General features: G+C 50.0%; 12 protein-coding genes across 12 annotated transcripts; 9 read left to right on the top strand and 3 right to left on the bottom strand.

Annotated features, from left to right (window-relative positions):
* Nucleotides 1–114: 114 nt before the first annotated feature.
* Nucleotides 115–687, top strand: N7518_000209 (uncharacterized protein; the record flags this gene model as incomplete). The annotated part of the gene is made up of 3 exons (XM_057181137.1): nt 115–172; nt 235–603; nt 647–687. The coding sequence occupies 3 exons, from the start codon at nt 115–117 to the stop codon at nt 685–687; spliced, it is 468 nt and encodes a 155-aa protein (XP_057046487.1).
* Nucleotides 688–1416: 729 nt separating this feature from the next.
* Nucleotides 1417–1766, top strand: N7518_000208 (uncharacterized protein; the record flags this gene model as incomplete). The annotated part of the gene is made up of 2 exons (XM_057181136.1): nt 1417–1515; nt 1614–1766. The coding sequence occupies 2 exons, from the start codon at nt 1417–1419 to the stop codon at nt 1764–1766; spliced, it is 252 nt and encodes an 83-aa protein (XP_057046486.1).
* Nucleotides 1767–3392: 1626 nt separating this feature from the next.
* N7518_000207 (GTP cyclohydrolase I) lies at nt 3393–4616 on the top strand (the record flags this gene model as incomplete). Its single annotated transcript, XM_057181135.1, has 4 exons — nt 3393–3685; nt 3753–3886; nt 3955–4259; nt 4314–4616. The coding sequence occupies 4 exons, from the start codon at nt 3393–3395 to the stop codon at nt 4614–4616; spliced, it is 1035 nt and encodes a 344-aa protein (XP_057046485.1).
* Nucleotides 4617–4825: 209 nt separating this feature from the next.
* N7518_000206 (uncharacterized protein) lies at nt 4826–5091 on the top strand (the record flags this gene model as incomplete). The annotated part of the gene is made up of 2 exons (XM_057181134.1): nt 4826–4886; nt 4967–5091. Coding segments are annotated over 2 exons (186 nt in total), but the record flags the coding sequence as incomplete, so codon positions are not given.
* A 1099-nt stretch (nt 5092–6190) lies between these two features.
* Nucleotides 6191–8824, top strand: N7518_000205 (uncharacterized protein; the record flags this gene model as incomplete). The annotated part of the gene is made up of 1 exon (XM_057181133.1): nt 6191–8824. The coding sequence occupies one exon, from the start codon at nt 6191–6193 to the stop codon at nt 8822–8824; it is 2634 nt and encodes an 877-aa protein (XP_057046483.1).
* Nucleotides 8825–11085: 2261 nt separating this feature from the next.
* On the top strand, nt 11086–14631 carry N7518_000204 (putative protein kinase; the record flags this gene model as incomplete). Its single annotated transcript, XM_057181132.1, has 3 exons — nt 11086–12413; nt 12479–14389; nt 14445–14631. Coding segments are annotated over 3 exons (3426 nt in total), but the record flags the coding sequence as incomplete, so codon positions are not given.
* Nucleotides 14632–15745: 1114 nt separating this feature from the next.
* Nucleotides 15746–16926, top strand: N7518_000203 (eukaryotic translation initiation factor 4E; the record flags this gene model as incomplete). The annotated part of the gene is made up of 3 exons (XM_057181131.1): nt 15746–15850; nt 15920–16669; nt 16731–16926. The coding sequence occupies exons 1-3, from the start codon at nt 15816–15818 to the stop codon at nt 16924–16926; spliced, it is 981 nt and encodes a 326-aa protein (XP_057046481.1). The 5' UTR covers nt 15746–15815.
* Nucleotides 16927–17709: 783 nt separating this feature from the next.
* On the top strand, nt 17710–21692 carry N7518_000202 (uncharacterized protein; the record flags this gene model as incomplete). Its single annotated transcript, XM_057181130.1, has 5 exons — nt 17710–17940; nt 18114–18388; nt 18459–18522; nt 18577–19682; nt 19739–21692. The coding sequence occupies 5 exons, from the start codon at nt 17710–17712 to the stop codon at nt 21690–21692; spliced, it is 3630 nt and encodes a 1209-aa protein (XP_057046480.1).
* A 275-nt stretch (nt 21693–21967) lies between these two features.
* On the bottom strand, nt 21968–22601 carry N7518_000201 (gamma-glutamylcyclotransferase family protein; the record flags this gene model as incomplete). Its single annotated transcript, XM_057181129.1, has 2 exons — nt 21968–22527; nt 22574–22601. 2 exons carry the CDS (start codon nt 22599–22601, stop codon nt 21968–21970), a joined length of 588 nt encoding a protein of 195 aa, XP_057046479.1.
* Nucleotides 22602–22880: 279 nt separating this feature from the next.
* Nucleotides 22881–23795, top strand: N7518_000200 (signal peptidase complex subunit SPC3; the record flags this gene model as incomplete). The annotated part of the gene is made up of 2 exons (XM_057181128.1): nt 22881–23026; nt 23108–23795. The coding sequence occupies 2 exons, from the start codon at nt 22881–22883 to the stop codon at nt 23793–23795; spliced, it is 834 nt and encodes a 277-aa protein (XP_057046478.1).
* Nucleotides 23796–24113: 318 nt separating this feature from the next.
* On the bottom strand, nt 24114–24605 carry N7518_000199 (YqaE/Pmp3 family membrane protein; the record flags this gene model as incomplete). Its single annotated transcript, XM_057181127.1, has 3 exons — nt 24114–24291; nt 24353–24428; nt 24557–24605. The coding sequence occupies 3 exons, from the start codon at nt 24603–24605 to the stop codon at nt 24114–24116; spliced, it is 303 nt and encodes a 100-aa protein (XP_057046477.1).
* A 26-nt stretch (nt 24606–24631) lies between these two features.
* N7518_000198 (Branched-chain alpha-ketoacid dehydrogenase kinase/Pyruvate dehydrogenase kinase N-terminal) lies at nt 24632–24850 on the bottom strand (the record flags this gene model as incomplete). The annotated part of the gene is made up of 1 exon (XM_057181126.1): nt 24632–24850. The coding sequence occupies one exon, from the start codon at nt 24848–24850 to the stop codon at nt 24632–24634; it is 219 nt and encodes a 72-aa protein (XP_057046476.1).
* Nucleotides 24851–25000: the final 150 nt, after the last annotated feature.

Below are 25000 nucleotides of genomic sequence, written 5' to 3'. Positions count from 1 at the left end.
CCAACAATTGTTGCATCCAGTAAATATACTAAGTATGGCAGAGCTTGATCGATGCCAAAAAAAGCGAAAAAGTGCCGACTCCAACGTAGGTTAGATGTGCAAAAAAAGCACCCCATGCCCACATTAGTGCTCGCTAATACTGCCATTGAGAAGCTTTGCAGCGAATTCGATGGTAAGCACAATAGACTCGTAGGTGACTTAATTTCCTTGGCGCTGAACCGTGTCAAACTCCAGCAGCAGTGCCATATAAACAGCATATCACCAGCTCTCTTGAACAGGGACGAAATTTCCCCCCAAGTAATACGGAAACTGAAATGCATGAGAGCACTATGGAAGAGGACGAGAATGGCTTGGAAGAAAACAATAATTTGCGTCTGACCTACTTTCAACAGTCGAGGAATATCCATCAGGCGTTCGAACCTCAGGAGGGCATGGTGGTTGTTACAGAATATGATACGACACCCGCCACGCTGCAGCCCAACACCCTCCCAATGGACGAAGACAACCACCAGCTCCACGAGTTGCATGACCAACCGCAGCCAAACCCTTCATCGTTCTATATATCGGAATCAATTAGATCCCCACTTTTCACTTTCCCATGTGGTAAGTGCACCATCATCACTTTACATGAAGCATATTTGACAAGGTCAGATCCAGCAGCCGCCTTCTATACAGGTATCTCGATAGAGGACACGTTTAACCGAAATCCCACGTTGATTTACGAGAGGCCACATGAACCAGCAATATTTGGCGTAGTATAAGACGGAGATACACCAGCACTTACGGCTATCCCGAAAAGTGGGAACGCATCGATTCATGATGTAGACCTCTATGGTCTCAGGCTGCTCTACGTAAGACCTTTTCATTCCTTACATTTCAATCATCAATCTTTTGCTAATAAATTTGTCAGTATGCGTTATATATACTACGGCTGGAAAGCCCACAGTGCTAGCAGAGCTATTGATATGCACCGCCATGACAGGTGGTTCCGCGCTAGAATTTGGCAGCTTGTATGAGGAGATTGGGGTCTTTTTACATAATTTGACCCTTGGCGAATTTGGGACACAGTATTGAAATCCCCGGGGGTTTACAGAACCTCACCAAGTTCTACTACAGGACTATCTTCGCTTATTAAGACGAGATGATCTCGATACCCTCATTAATTGCACCATATGGGCAGTTTGGCTGGTGTAGTATGCAGATCCTATTAAATTATGGTGCCGATCCCTATCGAGCCACTGGGATGATCGTCATGTGAATATCAAGGTCACGGAATCAACTAACTTGAATAGGTTAGTGGCATTTATAGAAATCCAGACCAATCAGAAAGCTGTTTTGAGTAGTCTCGCGGCCTGGCCTGTTCATCTCGTTATCCTCACCTCACTTTGCCATCAAGTGGCACCAAAAACTATCATCATGATTACAGAGACAGCCCTGCTACCTGATACTTCCGCTTTGCAGCGCAATCAGGACCTTATGAGGGAATTTGAGAAGGCACTCGAGATAAATCCAGCAGTCAATTTGACCACTCTCATCCCTGATTCCTATTTTCAAAAATATATAGAAAACATATAGACACACAACCACAAAGTCTAGAAACAAAAACAGCCAAGCTCAATCAAAAAACCGTCAAGGAGCTCCAGGACGCCCTTAGCAATGATCCAGAGGTGGACTTGCTTTCGATTTTCCCCCTAAACTATGCTCGTCGTCGGCGATTCGTAAGCCAAACCAGCGAGAAAATAGTAAAGCCTGATATAATGGAATAACCGAAAGCTCCAGATTTTCGGACATACCTTGATAGTGTGGAGACAGCTGAGATCATTTTCCCACTTTCGAAAGATGTGACTACTATGCTGGTGCCCTTCTCGGATTTTTCTGATGGAAATATGAGTAAAGAGCAGCCGCTGCTCTTAGTACTGCGACGAATGCTTTGGAATTCCAAAAAGTTATGGGAAAATCCGATACGGGGCATTGTCGTTCAATATAATCGTAATATCATTGCAAAAGTTATCACGACAAACGGCGACTATATAGAGTATACGGCTTTGCGATACCTTGAAGAATATGTTCCGGAAATTCCTGCTCCTAGACCCCATAGATTTATCAAATTTAGACCTTTTTATATGATTTTCATGTCTTATATTCCGTCTATGACGTTAAGTGAGGCATGGCCGTATCTCGCACAAAGAGAAGATTTCTTAAAGTATCAGCTAGATGTCATCTTTAGGAAGTTGAGAACTGTTCGTAAGGGAGATAGTCACTGTCTAGGGGGGTTCGGTAGCGAAGGAGTAAAGGGACACGAAATCAATAGAATCGTCAGCACGGCTGCTGGGTTTGAGGACTCCGCCCCCCATCACAGCAGCACTATATACGCCACTTTCCTTCGTTCTTTTCTCACAGATTCTGCTAAAGGGTTGGTCTTGACTAATGGTGATATCAGACAAGATAATATCATGGTAAAGCTGAATGAAGACAATATCTGGGTTGTTACTGGGATCATTGACTGGGAAGACAGCGGATTCTATCCGGAGTACCATGAATGTACTCAACTGACGAGGACATTGAGTATAACGGAGGAAGATGACTGGTATCTCTACTTGCCGGCGAGTGTCTCGCCGCTGCAATTTCCGATACGTTGGCTTGTTGATCGACTTTGGGATATCCATATCAAAACCACCTAGTTAAGTCTCCGTATTGCACTTTGTTTATATGTGTGATCTCCCTCCTCTACATTATGGATAGACATTTGGAGTGGCATGTAGTATGAGATATATCTGCAGTCGGACCCATTGTTATAGGAATACATAAAAGATTAAACTAAGATTGATTTCCTCTCCGCGATCGCCTCACGTCACATCACGTGATATCGTGTTCGTACACTTAAGAAGGACAGTTACAGTTCGCTATATCGAACTTTGAGCACAATAATACGACTAAGCCCTTGTCTAATAGTGTTCGGTCCTGATAGTAGTGTTGTAGACATATAATGACTAGTATAATGACTATCCGCGTAGGGCTGGATCTGTCCTACTGTCTAGATAGTCAGCTGGCTAATGGCATATCGTCTAGCACTCAAGATCCGCGCGATTTGACTTCTTTTCAAGATTTTGACTCTTTGTATGCATAATGTATGTACAACATACTACTCGGCCCCGTAGTCCGATATCTGCCCGCGGGGAGCATGTCATCATCCTGGTCGATTTTGATTGGTGCTGATTGGTGGGGGGCGATGAGGGGACAAAAGAAAGTTAGTGTCGTTTGCTGAAAAAAAAAAAGTAAGTCTGATTTCAGATGCTCACCTCGTTTATTATTAATATCATCTTGCAAATCTGAGAAGGTGACATATTTCACCTTCTATCAACATCCAACTTCATCCTTGAAACGTCTCCATCATGGGTTCCGATTCTCCTACAAGCCCCAGGGCCTCAGCCATTCCGTCCCACATGTTGAACGGCAGCTCCCCGCTGCATCCAACGGGCAGCCGTCATTCTCGTGAGCGCGAGAGTCTCAATACATCCATTCGTTCCTCTTTTGAGCCCCGAATCCCCCTTGAATTTGAATCTCCTCAGACCAAGACCGATACCAAGACCGAGACCGAGGCCGAGGCCGGAACTGAGACTGGAGCCGCCCCCGCCCAGTCCGTCTCCAGTGCCTCCGTGCCAATTCGCAGCGTCGCGCCAGTGCGGTATGTATACAGCGATATAACCATTGATGATAATGGTGCTTTCGTTCCATTGCTAATCTCTGCCTAGTCCTACCTTGAATGACCCTCCCCGCGATCCCCGGGATGAGGCCGCCCCATTGACACCTGTAGCCACTGTCAGCCGGCCACAGAGCCCCTACACATTGACCCCGCCTATCGACTTTGACGGTCTCAGCTGGCCTTGTTAGTGATACCACCCCTCTCGGTGGACACCACTGTATTGGTATATTTCTCTAACCACTGTCACCTAGGCCCCGGAACAAGACAGCGGAAGGAGTCGACACCGGAGGAGACCGCGGAACGGCTTGAAAAGATGTCAGGAGCTGTCCGAACAATCCTGGAATGTATTGGCGAGGATCCGGAAAGAGAAGGACTTCGTGAGACCCCCATGCGATATGCCAAGGCCATGCTTTATTTCACCAAGGGCTACGAGGAGAATGTTCGCGATTTGGTCAACAACGCTGTTTTCCATGAGGATCACGATGAGTTGGTCATTGTCAAGGACATCGACGTCTTCTCGATGTGCGAACATCACATGGTACCATTCACCGGAAAGGTAAATTGCCGCATATATCGATACTGTGATTATATTCATTCTAACAACTTACAGATGCATATCGGATACATTCCTGACCGCCGTGTCCTTGGCCTGTCAAAGCTGGCTCGTCTGGCAGAGATGTTCTCTCGCAGACTGCAGGTTCAGGAGCGTCTCACCAAGCAAGTTGCGTTGGCGATTTCGGAGGTCCTCCAGCCCCGCGGCGTTGGTGTCGTTATGGAATCTTCCCACCTCTGCATGGTCATGCGCGGTGTGCAGAAGGTTAGCAGCACCACTACTACTAGCTGTATGCTGGGATGTATGCGGTCCAGCGCCAAGACTCGCGAAGAGTTCTTGACTCTGTTGAACCGGAGGTAATGCCCCATCTCGCCAACCAACCTAAATACAGGTTGTTGATTTTTGAATTTCTGGAGTTGGTGGTTACCTTTCAACAGGTTTTGGGTGGTTTGCTTTTTTACTTTACATCTTAAGCGTGGATTGGTGTTTCTCTTGTCTTCCCTTCTCTCGGTTCTTCTGCACATACTCAGGCAAATATTTGCCCTGGTATCTTGTCATGTTCCTCGTCCATGAAGCTCACAGCCTTCTTCTACGGGAAATGGCAAACACCCACTTTCTCGACCCATGATGGTCCGAGGAAGAAAATCAACCCCCCCTCATTCCCTATCCCATATGCCCTTTCCCCTACCATACTAAAACAATACCTCAAGAGGCCTTTGCTGTACAGTCTATTGAGATCTCACTCGATAGTACTAGCAAGGCTGTTTCAACACTTGATCTCATGCCGCTTACGAGCATCCCAGTAGGAATTCTGGGAGCTATCCACTTAGATACAATGTATGTATTAGAACCAATGTACGTATTAGAACCAATGTACAATCTCTTTCTAATTAATCTCTCTCTCGTTTCCTCGTTGAGAACAGAAAAGCAAAGCTCTGGTAATGGTGTGTTGATGTCCAGCATTGAAAAGTGTCGAGTTGGAAGGCCTACAACTGATTTTTATAGAGCTATCTGGTCTCTCTTAGGGCTTTTATAAGACTACTCAAGTTCTCTAATGCTTCATCAAGGACGAGGAGTAATGTCTACTACCTGCCTAGGTCTTGATGAGCTGATAGGTAGCTCTGGTCCCTGAGTGACCTCGTCCATTTGAAGATAGGTACTGCCAGAGGCCCCTTCAAACTACACTCCCCAGCGAGGACATAGTTGGCGGTGAATGACAACCAGTTGCACGTGCAAAGGCCTCTCACACGTGCACCCCAGGCTCGCTTGTTGTTTATATCTAGTCCTCTCGCACACACACTCTTCTTTTCCTTCCCATCCCTCTCGTCTCTACTATACCATCTCTCCATCCATCCATTGAAGTCTCCATCATTCCCAATCTTGCTCTATTCATCTTCATTTCGTCCTACGAACTATTGATTACTTCTACTTGCGCTTCTTGCGCCTTTTCTGCTACTTTTTCTACTTGACGCACTTGTGCATCATCTTTCCAATCCTACCTCTCAAGGTCTCTTACCACAACACACGACGCGTCTCCCACGGTCACTAAGGTGATATCAGTATCATCTATCTCTGTAAGTTGTCTGAGTCAATCCTGGTTCCTTGATGTGTGCTGTACACAACACTGGGTTCCTATGCATACCACAAGGTTTCTGAATGAAAGTGTGATGTGGCATTTGCTTGTCTATTGTTTACTATCATGATATTCTTCCTGCTATGATCTATGAATGATTATTTGGATGTATGAGGCGCGTCACTAATCAGTTTACTAAAAAAAGGTTCTCGCGTTCAAACCTATCGAACACCCTACACTGTACCTGAAGTGTTTGCCCTAACAACACTGAGCACTACAGGTATATGAAACGCGTCTGATTGAATCAAGCATGGGACTTACTAACATGGAAGTAAAGGGTCAAATAATTCATTTGAACACAATGGAGAACCACGCTCAGCGCTCGGCCAGTGATGACTCTTCGAGTTCCGGTCTCTCTTCCCAGGATGATGACCACGACCTCGCCCAACCCACTACCACCAATACTACTACCGACACTAGATCCTATTTGCCCTCTAATGTATCCCTTGAAATTCTCCAGGCGCACCTAGACGCTGACGGCTCTGACTCTTCCGATGCTTCTGGACCGCGGGTACACCCCGACTTCTTCGTCCATCTTGAAAATCTACGAAGGGTCAACGAAGCCAATCGAGTCAATGCACGTAGGGATGCTGAAGCCTGGTATGAAGCTGCGATGGGGCACCCGCCTCAGCATCAAGATCCTTTGATGTTCAACGGGTCCCAGCATGAAGCCCCTCAGATGCACGATCAGCCCCAGCATGATGCTCCTTTCATGTTCAACGAGTCCCAGCATCGATCTTCTCAGACGTACAGTCAGCCCCAGGATGGAACTCCTTTTATGTTCAACGGGTCCCAGCATGAAGCTTCTCAGACGTACAGTCAGCCCCAGGATGGAACTCCTTTTATGTTCAACGGGTCCCAGCATGAAGCCTCTCAGATGCACAATCAGCCTCGGCATGATACTCCTTCTATGTTCAACGGGCCCCAGCATCGATCTTCTCGGATGCACGATCAGCCTCAGCATGATGCTCCTTTCATGTTCAACGAGTCCCAGCATCGATCTTCTCAGACGTACAGTCAGCCTCAGCATGATGCTCCTTTCATGTTCAATGGATCTCAGCATCAAGCTTCTCAGACGTACAGCCAGCCCCAGGATGGAACTCCTTTTATGTTCAACGGGTCCCAGCATGAAGCCTCTCAGATGCACAATCAGCCTCGGCATGATACTCCTTCTATGTTCAACGGATCTCAGCATCAGGCTTCTCAGACTTACAGACAGCCCCGGAATGAAATTTCTTTCACGTTCAACGGGTCTCAGTATCAAGTTTCTCGGGCGTCCAACCAGCCCCAGAATGGAGCTTCTTCTTCAGTGCTTAACCAACCCCAGAACGGAAGTTTCCAATTTGCCAACGAAACAAACCAACCTTCGTACCACGCCGGTACCGGAAATGGATTGCAGCCATCGGCGATGGGCATGCGTGAGCGATATGAAACCCAAGATTCCACTGCAGCCGGGCCATCCGAGCCGTCGCTACATGTTCGTTTTGCGACACCTACTCACATTGGTCCTTCTCACCCTAGGGACAATCCTCATCAGCGTCGGCCTCCTTCTCCCTACCCTGTGGGGTTCCGTCGCCCATATGCTTCTGGTCCAAATTACATGTCAAATCCTCCCTTGCCACCGTATCCTTTGCCATCACCTCCTTTGCCAGCACCTCCTGTACCGGCACCTCCTGTGACAGCACCACTGCACCCGGATTATACCGAACACGGGAACCCTTACAGACTCGCATCTGAGCCAGAATTGCTTCCTGAGGATGCCATCACTCATGGTGAAGAACGCATTGTTCAATCATGGCTCATTCGGCAGCAGCTTATTGCCGGAATTCCTCCTCAGGAAATTCAGCCCATGGCACAAGCACGCGAAAGACAGCACCGAACCCCTCCTTACATCATGCTCAATGAGAGCGGTGCCCATATCATAAGAATTGAACCTGCCCGATTCGAGGGTGCCATGCTTCCTCTCACAGGTCTTCCTTGGCTGCCACAGCACGCAAATTCTAGCGCGCCTGCCTCATCGGATGCACCCGATGCTTCGGGTCTGCCCACTGGTCAAGAAATCGCGACTGGTTCAAGCTTATCTAGTACTCTGAACTCGCCGCTTGACCCAAACTTGTCGACTGCGCCAAACTCCCCGCGCGCCCCAGCTGCCGCCAACCCGCTGGCTGGCCTAAACTTGGCGACTGCACCAAACTCCCCGCGCGGCCTAGCTGCCGCCAACTCGCCGGTTGCTTCGCACCTTCCAGCTCCTGCAACCCCGCCAACTGTCCCAACTCTCCCGGTTAATTCACGCTTGGCTGCAACTCCAAACTCGCCAGTCACCCCGGACTTTCCGGCTAGTCGAAATGCACTAGCTACTACAACTCTGCTGGCTACTCTAACTCTGCGGCCTGACTCTACTGTTTCGGACCCAACTTCTGTGCCAGAACAAAGTTCGGCGGATCCAAATGAGCATGTCGCGGGAAGTCTGAACCCGGATCCGCGGATGGTGGCATTCTTCCAGCCTCTTAGGCTGCATGAACCGACCCATTCCGTCTTGGCTCCCGCCGATATGCGCGTAGAAGCACCAGGCACAACCCAGGTCGGCGCCAACGAGAACCGTCAAACTTCCGTGGCTACCCTGCAGTCGCCGTCGCAGGGCGGCATGCCCCTGACTGTGCAGAACTACACCGATGCTGACTCCATCGGTTCCCCGGGGGCTCCTGGGATGGTCGTGTCTCCCGCCCGCTCTCAGGGCCAAGGGTCCTCTACGGGGACCGACACCGACAACATGCCTTCCCCCGGGGCCCCCAGCTTGCGCTGGAGAACCGCGACGAGCCCCCCACTCGTCGTGTGCATCGGTTCGCAATCGATGGGGTGGATGAATCGGCCGAGGTGGGCCGATTCTCTGCGGAAGCAAAGGCTTCCGGTGATCAATCCTCCGGGGGAGGGTTGATCTAAATTTTCAACGTTTGTATGAGTGAGGCCTCTCTGAGGCGAATGGTGCTTACTTCGTGAGCACGAAGTGAACGGCGTGTGAGGGGGGTTGTCAATCTCTGAAAAATGAGATGGAGTATATGTAGAGTATTATTGAATAAACTTGTATGATTACAATTGTTTCCCATAGTAAAGCTACTACCAATGCACGTAGAAGCAATTTGTATGTCGTCGCTTGATCAATGTACCACGGCAGGTCACAGCTGCCTATACCAATAAGCCTGATACAGAAGATCAGACAAGTTTCCACGCGCGTCGCAGGCGTTTCCTTACCAATAGAGCGCTAGGCAGAAAATAATACTTTGCACTACTGTTACAGGGGCTAATCCCAAGTCCTGCAATAATAGTACTCTCCATCACATCGACCCTTATGCAGATGTGAACCGTCCTATACAGCTTACCTTGAAGGACTTTGACCCCCTCATACCGCTCCAGCTCGCCTGCCTCGACTTCTGTATCGAGCTCCTGAACCAAGATCGATGCGAGCGAATAGGAGTGCCCACTACTTACTGCTCTAGCTGTACAGGGCCTCGGACTGGGCCCAAATTGGGATTAGCCCCTGTAACAGTAGTGAAATCGCTGTGACAATAGTACTGACACAGATATTGTTGCGAAGTGCGGTCTATTTATGTACATATAGGGTCACGTGACCTACATGTGACCCCACGCCCAGTTCCGGCACAACTTCAACATGCCCATGACATCAACCTACCTCTTTGCCTTCTCGGTTCCTCGCTAAGCTGATTCGGCGTTGCGGGCATCCCTTTGTGCATACTCCGATAATATATTTTGTTGAAACTAATTCCCTAGTTTTTCTGGGGAATGTTCCTTTTTTCGGGTATGAATGGCCGGATGAGAATGGCCGGGGGTTTGTGTTCCAGCCCATCCCGCTCTATCTCGGGCTGACTTTTAGGCCACGCCCTTGAGTTCCCTGCAACCACATCCATATCATGAGATGTTGCTTTCTCTTAGATTACAAACTGTCGATTTTTGGTCCTGCAATTAATCTTGCTATTTAATATCGGAGGCGGGGTGGGCTGCGCGCAGGGCCTACCAACAGGCCGCACCTTTGGGGGCTTGCGCATTCTACTGCATTGTACTGAATTGGGGTGGAGGAACCATTGTTTTTAGGCTTTTTCTGCCTTGATCTTTCGTACATTGACCTCATTCGGTATGCTTCCCACATTGTCGCCGGCATTCTGTTTGGTCAACCGACTTGGAGACCTGGACATCACCAACATGAATTCGCACCCTTGTGTGGCAGGACCATGAAGATGCAGGGCTTGCAAATGTTGGCTTGAAACAACATGGCGAACAGATTTCCGCCCGTGTTCCATCTCTGTTCCGGTGGTATTTGTCCCCTGATAGTCAACCACAAGTCTATCTGTTGTAAATCACGACAAAGCTTCATTCCAACGCGCACTTTTTTCCTGGTTCATGATGACCCGGACTTCGACAACTGACCAATCTACACCTTACAAGACATCGAAGAACTGACTGGCTGGGTGTCATACAGAGCATCAAAGATGTTTGCGACAAAGAATCACAGCGTGTCAATTCGGTCCTTGAAATTGACAACAGCTCTATGGTCTTGGGAAAGAATGATAAGAGACTCCAGCCATTTATTTGATGGTGTGACCTGATAATCCAACGGGGATTGTCCTGGTGCCCCGGGAATGTTGGCCCATCTGGCCTTGTGCAATACGTAGATAGTTTCATTCGTGGGACAAGCCAACGCAGTCTCAGTTTGGCTTTGTCGAAAACAGGCTGCTGTACAAAAGGGCATGGCGAGCACAAAGCAGACAATATGCTAGCAAGCCTGGCTAGCATGTCTGTTTTATCCGACACCTGGGCACCACCTGATCAGATCATCACGTGCTGAGCAGACACAGACTGGACACATTCGGTATCCAAAAAGAAACTCGGAGAGAGCAAAGGAGAAGTACACGTTGCACTTATCTTCGACAACGGCACGCCATCCCCCAGCATCCAAGCGTCGAATCAAGTTGTAGAGCCGCAACACTGATCAGTCATCAATCCCGAGGTCCATGGGTTTCTGACCTTGAAAAGCCCACCCTCCACGGCCAAGTAGTGTTATTTCTTTACCTGAGAGGTTGAGACAGGTGTATATGATAAATCTGAACTGGTGCGTATGCCCCATTCAACCCTCCCCTTGCTTATGTTCTCGTTGTTCACCAGCGCTTGATAGTGTACACAGTTCGGATCTGGAAGAACTGTCGTTCCGAGTCCCCCAAACCCGAAAGACTTCCGCCTGCGATCGCAGACACGCTCGAACGCCATCGCTCGCTGCGCTTTCTCATCATTATCTCTACTTCAACGCCTCTTCCAACCACTGGCCGTGCTCACATTATCTATTTCGCCCTGATTGAACCAGATGCCGTTTGCGACGTCTACATGGCTGGGTCCCGTACGAGTCCGGTGTTAAGAGACCAGTGGAGCGCTGACCCAGACCGTGATCCCCGCGACATGGATAGACGGAGGGGTCGAGGGTCAGGCCGCGATCGAGGGAGAAACAGAGGTCGTGACCGAGGCCGCCCATATCGGCCCAATAACCGCAATTTCGATCGCCTGGGGCGGTCGCCACCACGCGCGTCCCGCTTTGGCCCTGACTCTTCTCACGACATGGGTGATTTCGCTCCAGATCGATCTCCTCCTCGAGGTTCTCCTCCACCTCGTAATTTTCACAACAACCGTCGACTAGATCCAACCCAACCAGTGACACCAGCCGGTGACTGGAATGCCCATACTTCTGGACCTTTCGACAGAGAAGACCCCGGTCTTCGAAGAGACGAGTCAGCAACCGGACCTCCACAGAAACGGCAAAGGACCCGAAGCCCATCACCGCGTGGCGGTCGTGGCCCTCTCCCTCCACCGCGTCCAAATTACTCCGATAATTGGGATATCCGGGATCGAAGCCCCTCATTCAAGAAACGAGGTGGCCGCAACCAAGGTCGTGGTGCTCCAAGGAGAAGATCACCACGCCGGGGCCGGGACCGTCGTGGAAAAGACCGTCGCCGTCCAGACATCCCACGCCCAGGAAGGTCTAGATCACCGGTTCATGAACGAGGGTTCCATCCTTCGCTTGATCGACGGTCTCGCACCCCTGGTGGTGACAATCACAGCGACCACGGATCTCACTATCGGTCGAACTCACGGCACTCAGTACGGTCTGCAACCTCGAGATACTCTGAATCTTCTCGCAGGTCGAGGCGTAACTCGGCGATGAACACAAACCGACCGACCCAATCTGTTGTGGACGATACTGCTCGGCCTGCATCTCCACCGCGCCCGATTCCAAGTTTTGACTCTGATAACCTCGGTCATCTCGGAGAACACCGAGATGAGTTGCCAATACATGCGATGCGCTCTGATGGGAATAATCAGTCTCGCCATCGGCCGTCTCGACCACATCTTGATAGCCGGCCCTATGCAGACGCTCAAAACGGAACAACAGGCTCGTACCCCGGTTCGCCTCAACCACCTTCACCTTACTCCTCAGGAAGAGGAGGATGGTCGGGCCCGCCTCCGTGAGTTTTTGGAATCGCTTTCACTTCCATGTTACATTCTGAATTATACTAATCCTCTCTTCAAGTCATGCCTCCCCTTACAGGAACGATGACTATTCATCGCAAAATGGAAACTATTATCACAACCAAGGTCAATTTAACGGCCCTGGCAATAATCGCCCGCAATCTCCCTATGGCGGGCCTCCCCACCGAGGTGGCCACTCTGGTGGCGGTCATCGAGGAAACTTTTCAAACCAGGGTCCCGATCGGCGATTTTCTGGCTCTGGCCCTCATCCATATCATAATGGACCCTCACAACGCGGCGCGAGAAGTCATTTCAACAACTTACAATGGACTGCTTCGGGATCACGAGGCCGTGGGGGACAACATAGTCCTCACCCGGCGCACATGGATGGGTCACAAACTCCCAGTCGACCGCAGTCTCACAATGAACCGCAATCACCCCGAGCCGGCGAAAGTGAACATCATTCCCGGCCCCCCACTAGGGATGAAGAGATGAACCAGGCACAACCTCAATCCGCCGGCGGGAATCCCCCATCCATGCCACCCCAAACTCACGAATCCAACGAAACAACGCCGGCAAACAAGGGCGGCAAATTTAGCTTTGCTTTCAAGTCAAAGGCTGCACCTTCTCCCGCCCCAAAGCCAGTACCTGACCTTGCCCAGAGGATGTTGCAGGTCCGCGAACCGGCCCCTCGTGCACCGGAACCACCCCAACAACCTCGCAATCGATTCACCAATGAGCCATTGCCCAGATTTAAACCAGATCCAAGGGCTGATCGCCGTGACCGAGATCGTGGACGAAATCGGGATCGAGACCGCAGAGATTTCCGAGAGCCACGAGAATTCCGTGATCCACGGGACCGCAGAGATGATCGCCGGTTCGATCAACGTCGTGATCGGCGGCAAGGCGAACGGCCACCGGACAGGCCCTCAGACTGGCCAGATCGTCGCCGTGACCCTTCTCCGGAACCGCCAAGAGAACCATCACCACCCAAGCAGAAGCGGATTCTTACCCGTCCTAAACCACGTCCCACAATTCCCGCTGAGTTCGCTAATGCCGAATCTGTGTACTACCGAAAGCCAGGAAATGAGTCTGTGATCGGCGCTGGGACATATGGAAAAGTGTTCAAAGGAATCCACGTCTATACCCAACGTAAAGTTGCACTGAAGAAGATCCGAATGGAAGGTGAGAAGGATGGCTTCCCTGTCACGGCTGTCAGAGAGATCAAGCTGCTTCAGCATCTTCGAAACCATAATGTCGTCAGCCTCCTGGAGGTCATGGTTGAGAAAAACGAATGTTTCATGGTCTTTGAATACCTCTCTCACGATTTGACCGGTCTGATCAATCATCCCACTTTCTCTCTAACTCTGTCACATAAGAAGGATCTGGCGAAGCAAATGTTCGAAGGTCTCAATTACCTTCACCATCGAGGGGTTCTACATCGCGACATTAAAGCAGCCAATATATTGATCAGCAACCGTGGATTGTTGAAGTTTGCCGACTTTGGCCTGGCCCGGTTCTTCTCCAAAAGTCGTCAACTTGACTACACCAACCGTGTCATCACCATCTGGTACCGGCCGCCGGAACTCCTCCTGGGTGAAACCCGATATGGCCCCGCTGTCGACGTGTGGAGCGCCGCTTGCGTTTGCATGGAGATGTTCACCAAAAAGGCTGTTTTCCCCGGTGAAGGTGGCGAATTGAGCCAGATAGACAAGATATACAATGCTTTGGGTACCCCTACCAAGACTGAGTGGCCGGACCTTGTGGAGATGCCCTGGTTCCACCTGATGCGACCCACAGAACGAAGGAAGCGTGTTTTTGAGGACGTATACTGCGATGTGCTGACAACCGGTGCGATGGATCTTATATCCTCGATCTTTCGCTACGACCCTTCAAAGCGGCCGAGTGCGGAGGATGTCCTTAAACATCCATACTTTGTATCGGAGGAACCAACCCCTCATCCGCCGATTGAGTACGTTTTCCCATGCCCCCGTTTGTATATGGCCCCTATTAACCTTTGTCTACAGATTGGAGCACGTTGAAGGCGACTGGCACGAGTTTGAATCTAAGGCGCTCCGTAAGGAAGCTCGGCGCGTCGAGTATCAGAACCAAAAGGATCGCGACAAGCGCAAGGCCGACACATCGGTGCCCAGCAGCGATCGGGATTCCAAACGAACCAAGCAGGATTCAAGTGATCGTGTCTCTGCGCAGTGATGACTCTTGCTTCGCAAATTATTTTATTATTTATTTTTTTGCTGTTTTAATGCATCGGACATGGTTGACATGGTTGGTAGACTGGGGATTTACTTTTCACGAGATTCACTACCCAAGGTTATTCGGGGTTCTTTCGGGCTTGTTTTTGTCACATATTGCCCATTGATCAATAAAATTTAGATCAAAGTTATTTGTATGGTCAACTATGGATATCGAGACTGTAGATTTCAACAGGTGGATATCATCTAGGTAAGCTAATGCATGTCGGTTCCAGTCCATCGGGCACTAAAAGAGACACTAAAGAGACACTAAGAGAGACACCGATATAGCATATCCCAAAATATATTTCAAGGCTCAGACTTTGCCTGTTGACCGCATGCTCGACCAGCCCGTGAGCCCGGAGGCCAAAGTAGTAGGGCGGTTGAGTCCTCGGATTACCAGAGAGCTCAAAAGAGTTTCTTCATTGCGTTGAAATATAGAAATGGAAATAGAGATCGAAATGGATTGCTATTGAATACACGTACCCTATAACTACATAGACAAAGAGACAAAGAAAAGGATGTGCCGTCAATCAGGTCATCAACGTTTCATGGGTGGCTCGTAAGCCCTCGTGATGATGGTTTTAGATGCGATCATTTTAATCTCGACACACACATCGGAAACGCCAGTGCTGTAAAAAGAATGAGTCGCCAGCGTTGATTTGAGTTGGTGGTCTTGATATAAAAAGAAAAGAAGAAGAAGAAGAAGACAAAAGCGAAAAACGAAAGAAAAAGGGAAAACTGGAAAAAAGACGGTGCGGGCTGCAGGCGAAAATGGGGCTGGCCGGGCGCTGATTGGCCAGGACAGCTGCTCCTCCAAACTGCAGTCGAGTCTCCGATTCATATCGACACTTTTCCCCTTCACCTGATTCCCCCTCTATACCTTTGTTTCTCTGTTTCTCTATTGCTTCTTTTTACTCAAGCCTCATTACCCCTATAGTTCGATTCTTCCCGCTTTCTTTGTTTTCTTCTTTACCTGCATTACTCCCGAATTTCTTCTTCTTCGGAATTTCCCATCGGCCACTATACTACGTCACTGACACAATAGCGCCGACGTCTCATTTCGCTGTGTAACGCTTCTTACGGATCCCTTTCTTTCCCCCCTGATGACCGCTCGTGTCTCGGGCAGTCTTCTCACCCGCCGCGATGGATAATGCAAACCTGTGGACCCGCCGGACAAAGTTAGTCGTGTGCCCCTCCTCACCCAGGTGACCATTGTAACTTATATGGCGGTTGTTTCTTTTCATTAGCTCGTCCAAGTTGTCCCTGTCAACGTCCGGAGCGGACGCGAAAGACGGTGCCCGTGTCGAACTGCCCCGCCTATCGAAGCGCTTCGGACCCGACAGCTCGCATGGCCGCTCGAATCCATTCAACGCAATATCCCCATTGTCCGGCGGAGTTTCTTCGCCATCCACCAACGCATCCTCCGCTTTTGGCCTGGGGTCCGGCGCATTCGCCTCATTCGGTGCGCCGAAGACTCCCGGTGGCTCCGAGTTGAAAACACCCGGACGGGAGTCGCACTTGGAACACGACGAGGCCACTCGCAAGGCCTTTGAGAACCACTCCGTTGCTGCTCCTGGTGAGCACCCGTTGAAGTCTACGTGGATCGTCTGGTACCGCCCTCCGACACCCAAATACTCCGACTACGAAAAGTCCACCGTGCCACTCGCTTCGATATCTTCCGTAGAGAGCTTCTGGGCGGTATACTCTCATCTTAAACGCCCTTCGCTTCTTCCCACGGTTTCCGACTACCACATCTTCAAGAAGGGGATTCGCCCCGTCTGGGAAGATGAGGCGAACAAACGGGGAGGTAAGTGGATCGTACGTTTCAAGAAGGGGGTTTCCGATCGTTACTGGGAGGATCTCCTCCTGGCGATGGTTGGGGACCAGTTTGCGGAGGCTGGGGATGAAGTCTGCGGCGCTGTGCTGAGCGTCCGAGGCGGCGAAGATGTTTTGAGTGTTTGGACGAGGATTGACGGGGGGCGCAACATCAAGATCAGGTATGTAAAAAAAAGTCTGTTTTAACTCATCATCCTACCGGTATATCTAACTTGGTTGCAGAGAAACGATCAAGCGCCTGCTTTCTTTCCCGGCAGACACTAACATCATCTGGAAGAGCCACGACGATAGCATTGCACAGCGCTCTGCCATTGATCAGGCTCGCCACGACAAGACTGCCACTGGCACGGGTCATCAAGAACGGCGGCGTACAGGTCAAGATGACTCGGATAAGGTCAAAGTGCCTGTGGCCCTATAAGAGGATCCAAGATTCCAGCTGGCCTTGGCCCCTGTATAGTAAACCCGAAAAAAAAACCTTCAATCACGAATCATTGGGACGCGTTTGGGTCTTAGGGCGGTGGGGCATCGAGGCGAACTAAGCGGTTTGGTTTGATTATTTATGTTCTGTGCTATGTGTTTTTCTTTTTTTTGTGTCTGCCGAGCTCATGCGTGATGTTTTCCTTTATGTACGCAACATGAATGCAGCACTGGCTGCTATTGGTTTTCTCGCCTGGTTTGTGTGGTGACTTGGTTCGTTTGATGTGAAGTAGAGCCCTTTTCACTTGGACTTGGCCGGCTCAGCGTCAGGGCTCTGACAGATACTCCGACTAGAACTATGTATGCACAAGTCAAACAAAGGTAATAGTGCATGGTCCGGGGATATGGTACAAGAACCAATGTGCAAGCCAGAAGCCCTGATAAGTACGTATTGGGTTGTATTCACGCTATTGGGTATTAGGGCATTGTGCTATTGTGTTGAATAGTATCAAGCCAAAAGGTATGAACAAAGTGAATCATTCAACAATACAACTGACTTATCTATTCATCTATTGATTGATCTATTGATCTATTCCAAGATATCAAGAATGAAACCTGCATGCCTAAAGCCTCAGGCGCCAATCAATGCTCACCGCCCTAGGACCAGATGACGATGCGGCGTGCTTGCTCCGATGAATGAGAAGAAAAAAAAAAGACAATAGACAAACAATCAATTGAATAGGATCTATGCAATGCATATTGTCATGACACTGTGGCTGCCTTCATGCCTGTGTTTAAAAACTTAGTCGAACTCTTCTCTAGCTTGTCACCACGACGCAAACGTGAGACCGAAGATCAACGATCTGCTCTTCAACGGGGACAACCACCGCTCTCGACCCCTCCTCGTTCTCGACCAGCTGGGTCTGGTCGTAATCCTTTTATCCTGGCACCTGACGAACCCGATCTGACCGAAGCCACATCTCCCCAGAACGCTGCGATCGCTCCTCTTTCAACGGTGTGTATCTCCCGCTATCTCGATTCTCCATGCGTCTTAGCCGTCTATGCTCCTTTCTGATAACTCGACCCTGCTCAATTTCCTCGCATTGGGCACTTATTTCTCGGCTCCGCATGTTTTCTTACTGCAGACTACCTTCGGATATTTGACTTGGGACTAATCTCTCTTATCAGGTTGTTCATAGTTATGTCGATTCTTTTTCGTCTCCAACTGGATCTACAACCGCAGACGAACCATTGCGCACACGTTTCTCCCACCCTTCTCTGAGTCCTATTACCCGGTTAGACATGTCCCGACGGAACCCACAGCATTCCCCTGCCGGCAGGCTAGAGCTGATGTCCTCACCCATTCCCAGGCCGGGTGATTCGTCGCAAATGTTGAACAAGGACCAGCAAAAGGATTCCCAGAATCGGAAAGATGAGGCTCGGTTGCTTGGAGGCAGATACCAGTATGTTCTAAGTGTATGTGTTGAGTTGTTCGAGATGTTGTTGCTAACCAGCTGGCTTTTTGCTTGGTAGTGACTCTAACGCTGTCAAGATAAAGCTCGGAGCATCCCTCAATGCTCGGAAAAAGATTCCAGGGGTAAGTGTCCGCCTTTATATGAATGGATATGACATGTCTAATTCTCGGTCATAGTCTACCTTCGCGTTCTCCCCCCGGGACAAAATTTCACAGAATCAAAATACCCGAAGCAGCGGGCCAGTCCGTTCTTACGGAGAACCAAATCAACAAACTTCCCGGAGAAAGTCGCCCCAATTCGAGGATGAGTTCGAAGAGTCGAATCGGCCTACCAAGATGCGGCGCCAGAGTGAAACCAACGAAACCGTCGACCTTACGGCCCCAACGAAATCAGCCAGAAATCGGTTGGAACAGGGACTCTACTGCCACCCAAATGCAATTCGTCGCAACCGACGTGAAGGTTTCAGGGACGCGGAGGATAGCGTCAAAGGAGCTGCGCAAAGCTCTAATCGTCCTCGACATGACCAATTATCTTCCGTTGACTCTCGGGATGAAATGTTTACCGAAACAGCAGCACAGCAGCGACGAAATCAGGCGGATTCCAGGTTGCCTAACGTAAATGGCAAATCAAACCAGGCTGCAGAGGCCGTTGTTATTGGGAGCATTGAGGTTGGACCAAAGAGAGCTGATCGGAACCGCACTGCAGTTCCTACGAACATACATCGTCCTGTCAACGGCAGAGAAAGTCCAGACGAGCTTCAGGGGGATATCACCACACATCCAGTACCGAGATCCTTATCGGGAACACAACTCCAAGCCACTCGCCCATCCAAATCCGGAATTAACACAGAAACACCGACTCGAAAACGCTCTCCATCCGATACCCGAAGTCCAGACTTTTCGCCGCCAACACCGGTCACGAAAAAGGCCAAGATCTTCCAAAAGAGTTCCGATAAGATACACCTAGTACGATATTTCCGAATCGGCACCTTCGGTAAATCTTGCGATTCGAGGCAATTCGTCCCAATTTATCTAACCAAGGATGGCTTTGAGCTTCGTGAGAATGCCCTCGGCCAGGGTAATACGATATCAATACCTTTTCACGAAATCCGTCAAATTGTCGTCGGCGAGACGCCCAGCCGGAAAGTGAGAATCAAAATGTTGCAGAGTGCCGTCAAAGAAGACGATCAGCTTGACGTTGAGTTCTGGACCACCGACGAAAAGAGAAATTTCCTGGAAGCGTTGAAACAGGCGAAACAGGCCCAGCGTCCCACCAAAGATATGTAAGTTTTGTGGGCTATCTCTTGGGTGAGTTCGCGATTCACTAACATTGCAATAGGAAATGGATGGACAAGGCGTTTTTGAAGTATGAAAAACAATTCCCACGGGAGAACAAGCGGCCTAAGAAGCGGCTACTTGATGACTTGGTGGACAATCCCGATCCAGCGCACTCTCCTCCTCCTTCGCGACGGCCCAAACTTTCAAAGTCCTTGAGAGATGACCATGGTGAAGTCAACAATGTCAGTTCACTTGAGATCAAATGCGCCGCTCAGGAAAAAGTAAAACACGGAAACGGCAATGTTGATTCTCGAACGTCTGCCAAAGAGCAACAGAATTCTCGACCTCTTGATACCGATACTGGAGCTGATAGTCGATCTACCGCTAACCCACTTGAACGCGAGACCCGGTCTTCTACCCGCCGTGGCGCTAAAAAGCTCGCAAATGGAGACAGTACATCTGAAGCAAAGTCGAACTCATTTCCCAGGGATGATTCTTTCAGGCAAAAGTGGAAGAAACCGTTGGTGTATCCGCGAAATGGAAAGAAGAAGGCTGAGGTGACACTTGTTGATCGAGAACGGCTATTGAGGGACGACTTCCTGAACGATAACCTCATTGCTCTCTACATGCGCTTCCTCCAGGATCATCTTGAACGCACCAACAAAGAGGCTGCCAAGAGGATCTACTTCTTCAATACCTACTTCTTTGCGACTCTCACGAATACCCCACGGGGGGGCCGTGGGATCAACTACAGTGGTGTGGAGAAGTGGACTCGGAACGTCGATCTCTTCAGTTATGATTATATCGTCGTTCCTATCAACGAGAATGCCCATTGGTACGTTGCAATCATTTGCAACTTGCCAAGCTTGTCCCTTGGTTCTGCCGACGCCGTAGAGTCGGTTCGAAGACCGGCTCTCCAAAAAGAATCATCCAATGCGTCTGAGAGTGAGATCCAGGAAATTGAGGAGACACCTGAGCCGGAACTAAGGTCAAAGTCAGAGCTCAACGGTTCTAGTGAGGCCAATCAGCCTCGTGAGATTCGAGAGGAATCTGAGACCAGGGGGCAGACTGAGGGAGATGAGCATGCGATGAAGCCAGAGGAGCAGTCCGCATCCGACAACCCACTTCCACCCCCAAATCTCTCCAAATTTGCAGGCCAAAAGCTCGCCCAGGACCAGGCCGCGGCGTCACAACCGACAACCAAATCCAAGAAGAAAAGAAGTGGGTTAAAGTTAGATCCGAACCAAACTACGATCGTCACATTCGATTCCCTTGATATGCCTCGCTCCCCCACTATCAAAATTCTCCGCGAATACATCTGCCGCGAAGCGGAGTCTAAACGCGGCGTCGAACTTGACCCGAACGACGTCAAGGGCATGCGAGCTCGTGATATCCCCCTTCAGCCTAATTTCTGGGACTGCGGTCTTTATCTCTTGGCATATCTGGAGAAGTTTGTTCAAAGCCCGGATTGGTTCATCACGAAGGTACTACAGCGGAGCATGAATTCTGTCGATGACTGGCCTCCACTAGGTTCTGGTCTCCTGCGATACCGCTTTGGCAAGTTTCTAGATGAGCTATACGAGGAACAGCGGCAAGCCGGTGAGCCTGTCATGGCAGTCAGACGGCCCATTTCATTCCTGCTTGGCCCGCCTCTTCCTTGTCAGGATGAAATTGCGGATGTTGATGTGGTACCTGAGTCTCAGCATGAGACAGATTCTTCAAAGGACATTGCGAAACCTGCCAATTCGAAGACCGAAGACTCGAGCGAAGATTCAACCGCGGAGCAAATGCATCTCTTACCTACCGGAAACCTCCCGAAACCAAAAGACCCGAAACCGAAAACATCACCCTCCAACCCACCTGCAGATGCGAAGTCGCAAAATGACTATGTTGCTCCAGCAAAGGGGAAACCCATCATCCAAGTACCCGGTAGCCAGGAAGAGCCCGAAGTGCCAGGCACACCGTCCCCTAAGAAAAAAGAACGAAGGAAACACGGCCATTCGCGAAAGAGATGAATCTGTTCATGCAAGTGATACAGTTATTGTCAAGACGATATCAACACAGTACCGGCTGGACCGGGACTGAGCATCATGAATCCAAATATGTTCACTATTGATTTAGCGTTTTAACCAATGTACGCGGCATGGCAAGCCCTGCGTCAGCGTTCGATGAAAGAAGGATGGTGTTTTTTTTCCTTCGTGTCTTTAACAGTCATAGCATAAGATACCATCACCTACATCGAAATGCAAATTTAATGTCTTTTCCGAGAAAATACCAATAATATATGTAACTACCACTCACTCTCATCCGCCTGAACCCACCACGCCATCTTATCCCTCTTAAACGACTCAAAGTCCCACTCCGAATCCTCAAGCATATCCTCCCCAGCAGTATAAACGTAAGTCATAGCCGAAACTTCCTCCCCCTCAGCCGCAACCTCAGCGCCAGTCGTCGCATTGAGCATTTCGCGCAGCTGGTTCTCAGCAGCACCCTCGCTAGCATTACCATGATCACCACCCACCACCGCCGCCAGCGTGCGCACAGTAACCCGTTTCTTCTCATACTCCGAGCCCTCGAATCTGTCCAGTCGGTGGATGTCGCCGTCTGTTAGTCCCGACACGAGTGTTCCTACGACAGACGTCTCAGCGCTGGTTTTCGGTGCAGATAAATCGGACTCGGTTTCTGTTTCTGGCACCGCCACGATCCCTGGGTAATCGGCGTTCTGCACGCGATGCCGTCGGTACCCTTGTAGAATGGCGGGTTGGAAGCGGAGCATGGCTTTTTGCCAGGGCTCTGGGTTCGCCTGGCCGTGGATTACTCTGTGGAGGATTTGGGGCGCCATTAGGGTTCCTGGGTAGTTTAGTTTTCGGTTTCTCTTGATTCAAAAAGGACTTACCGTAGAAGAAGAGGACGTGGTCGCCCATTGTGTATGGTGTGGGGTCGGGTTGGTTATTGCGTGAGGGTCGAGGGAGGTTCCAAGATAAGAAATTCTATAGAACGTGAGGTAAGATAATATGTATATTCGCAAATTCAGTAGAAGCTTAGAGCATAAAGAGAATCAAAAGACAAGAGAAGAGAGGAACGAAGCCATGAGAGTTGTGTTTATTGCGGAGATGACGAGTTTATAGATGCGCTTATCGATAAGACCCCAAGATCCAAAGGCCCAGCTGGCTTCATCTTCCCAATTCGTCCCCCAACACACCATGCATTCCTCCCTGAACCGCACCCAGGCCGTATTCGGCTTCTTCACTACAGTCGCGCTGGTAGTCAGCGCACTGGCAGCCGTCTCGGTCCTCTTCTTCCCAGCAGACGAGACCAATGCCTCCGTGCAGCTGAAGAACGTGCAGGTGTAAGTGGAAGTCGCGATTTGCAACCCTAAGCCTTCGCAAAAGCCCCCCATTTACTAAGATCCGATTTCGCGGTATAACAGCGTCAAAGGCCGACCACACTACTACTCCACCAAACGCGAAGAATACGCCCAGTTCCGCTTCGACCTTGACGCAGACCTCAGCCCGCTCTTCAACTGGAACACGAAACAGCTCTTCGTCTACGTCTACGCTACCTACTCCTCCTCCGAGAACCCCGACTCGCAGGTCCGCCTCTCGGAGTCTATCATCTGGGACACTATCATCCCTGCGGCCCCGTCGCCGTATTCATGGGAAATCCTCAAGGACAAGGTCATTGCGCTTCTCCCCGCGGCTGTTTTGTCGGATTCTGTCGCCGCTGCACAGAGGAACGCTAAGCGCCATGCTAAGCCGCCTAAGAAGGCGAAGAATAAGAAGGCGACCGGTGTCCTGAGGCTGCGTGGCCAGAAGGGTAAATACCAGGTCAGTGATATTACCGGTCGGCTGGCGGAGCGTCAGAATGTCACCCTTCATGTTGGGTGGAATGTTCAGCCGTGGGTTGGTGCTTTGTTCTGGGCGCCTGGTACGGGTGCTGTGCCCAGGACTGCTGGCACGATTGTCAGCAGTGAGCCTTTTGCTTTCCCTGAGGAGAAGACTGCTGCTGAGAAGAGGGCTAAGGAGGCGGCCGAGGAGGCGGAGAAGGTGAAGGTGGAGAGGGCGAAGGCAGAACAGGTGAAGGCAGAAGAGGTAAAGGCAGAGCAGGCCAGTGTATAGGCTTTGATTGGGTCTGTTGATATAGGGAGTTAGGATCTACCTTTTTTTGTTTACTTTTGGGAGCTTTGGCTCGCCTTATACGGTTGCATTTTGGGAATGATACATATGAAACGCATCATCATTGGATAGTGCAAACACAGCTTTCTCATTTCATTTTTTGTTTTAGGTGTCCGGTTACACTATGAAGAACAATGATCGACGCCATGGATACAGCAGAGGTAGAGACTCGATTAGGTTTAACGTCATAGAGAATGCCGACCGTGGACAGACTGAGACAAGCATCTCGAACAAGATAGTCCGGAGTTCGTCCAAAGAAAATCAAATGGTACCGTAATTAACGCCTGCGGGTGGTGCATGATGATGGCCTCCGTTCTGGATTCGATCGGAGTAGACGCCGGGTGCGGGTTGTTGAGAGGCACGAGTCAACGGATCCCGATTGCGACGATCATAATAAACGTATTCCAAATAGAAGGCATGGATGTGTCCGGGAAAGTAACTGGGAGATATCGCTGGTTAGTTGTGGAATGTAACGGGAAGTCTGGATGTATAGCACTCACCCGAGAAGTGTGAGCAGGAGGTTGATCCAGAAGTCAACTCCGCAGCCTGAAATCATAAAGACACCAAGAGGGGGAACTGTTTGGTTTGTTAGCAGATCATTCTGGTGGATAGGCTGGTAGACTGAGGGGCTGTGGATCACTGTGTGGGGGTGGGTTTTGTGGTGGTCTTTTGATGTTGTTCCAACAGCAGAGGTGTTTACTTACTGAATATGGTGATGATGATCAAACAAAGCATGGAGCAAGTGCCGGCCATGATTGCGGTGATGTTTGATGTAGGTGTTACTGTTCAGGTTTGGTAGATCGAGGCTTGAAATCGGTGGTGGCCAAAAAACTAAGAAGGAGAATTGCAAAGAGGAGGATGAAGATATAAATAGGGGTGTTGTCCTCGGCGGGAGAGTTGTTGCGTTTCATCTTGATCTTGGCCACGACGTCACAAGGTCTGAGAGGGAACTCGTAGGGCTGAGGCAGCCGTGAAGCTGATTTGCTGGCTGAGCACATCATGACGTCATCTATAGCTGGCACCTGGACACCGCCACATGCCACGAGTCAATACGTGGCTGGTGGCTGTACAGAGACGGCAAGTACAATTGACGGGCACGTACATTGAACGGACTTGGAGAAGATGTAGAGGTACTGGGAATATATTTC

Source organism: Penicillium psychrosexuale, assembly GCF_028828465.1.
Source record: "Penicillium psychrosexuale strain IBT 29551 chromosome Unknown utg000001l, whole genome shotgun sequence".
Classification (NCBI taxonomy): domain Eukaryota; kingdom Fungi; phylum Ascomycota; class Eurotiomycetes; order Eurotiales; family Aspergillaceae; genus Penicillium; species Penicillium psychrosexuale.
The sequence above is the reverse complement of the archived record's forward strand: the minus strand, read 5'-3'. Positions and strand labels throughout refer to the sequence as shown.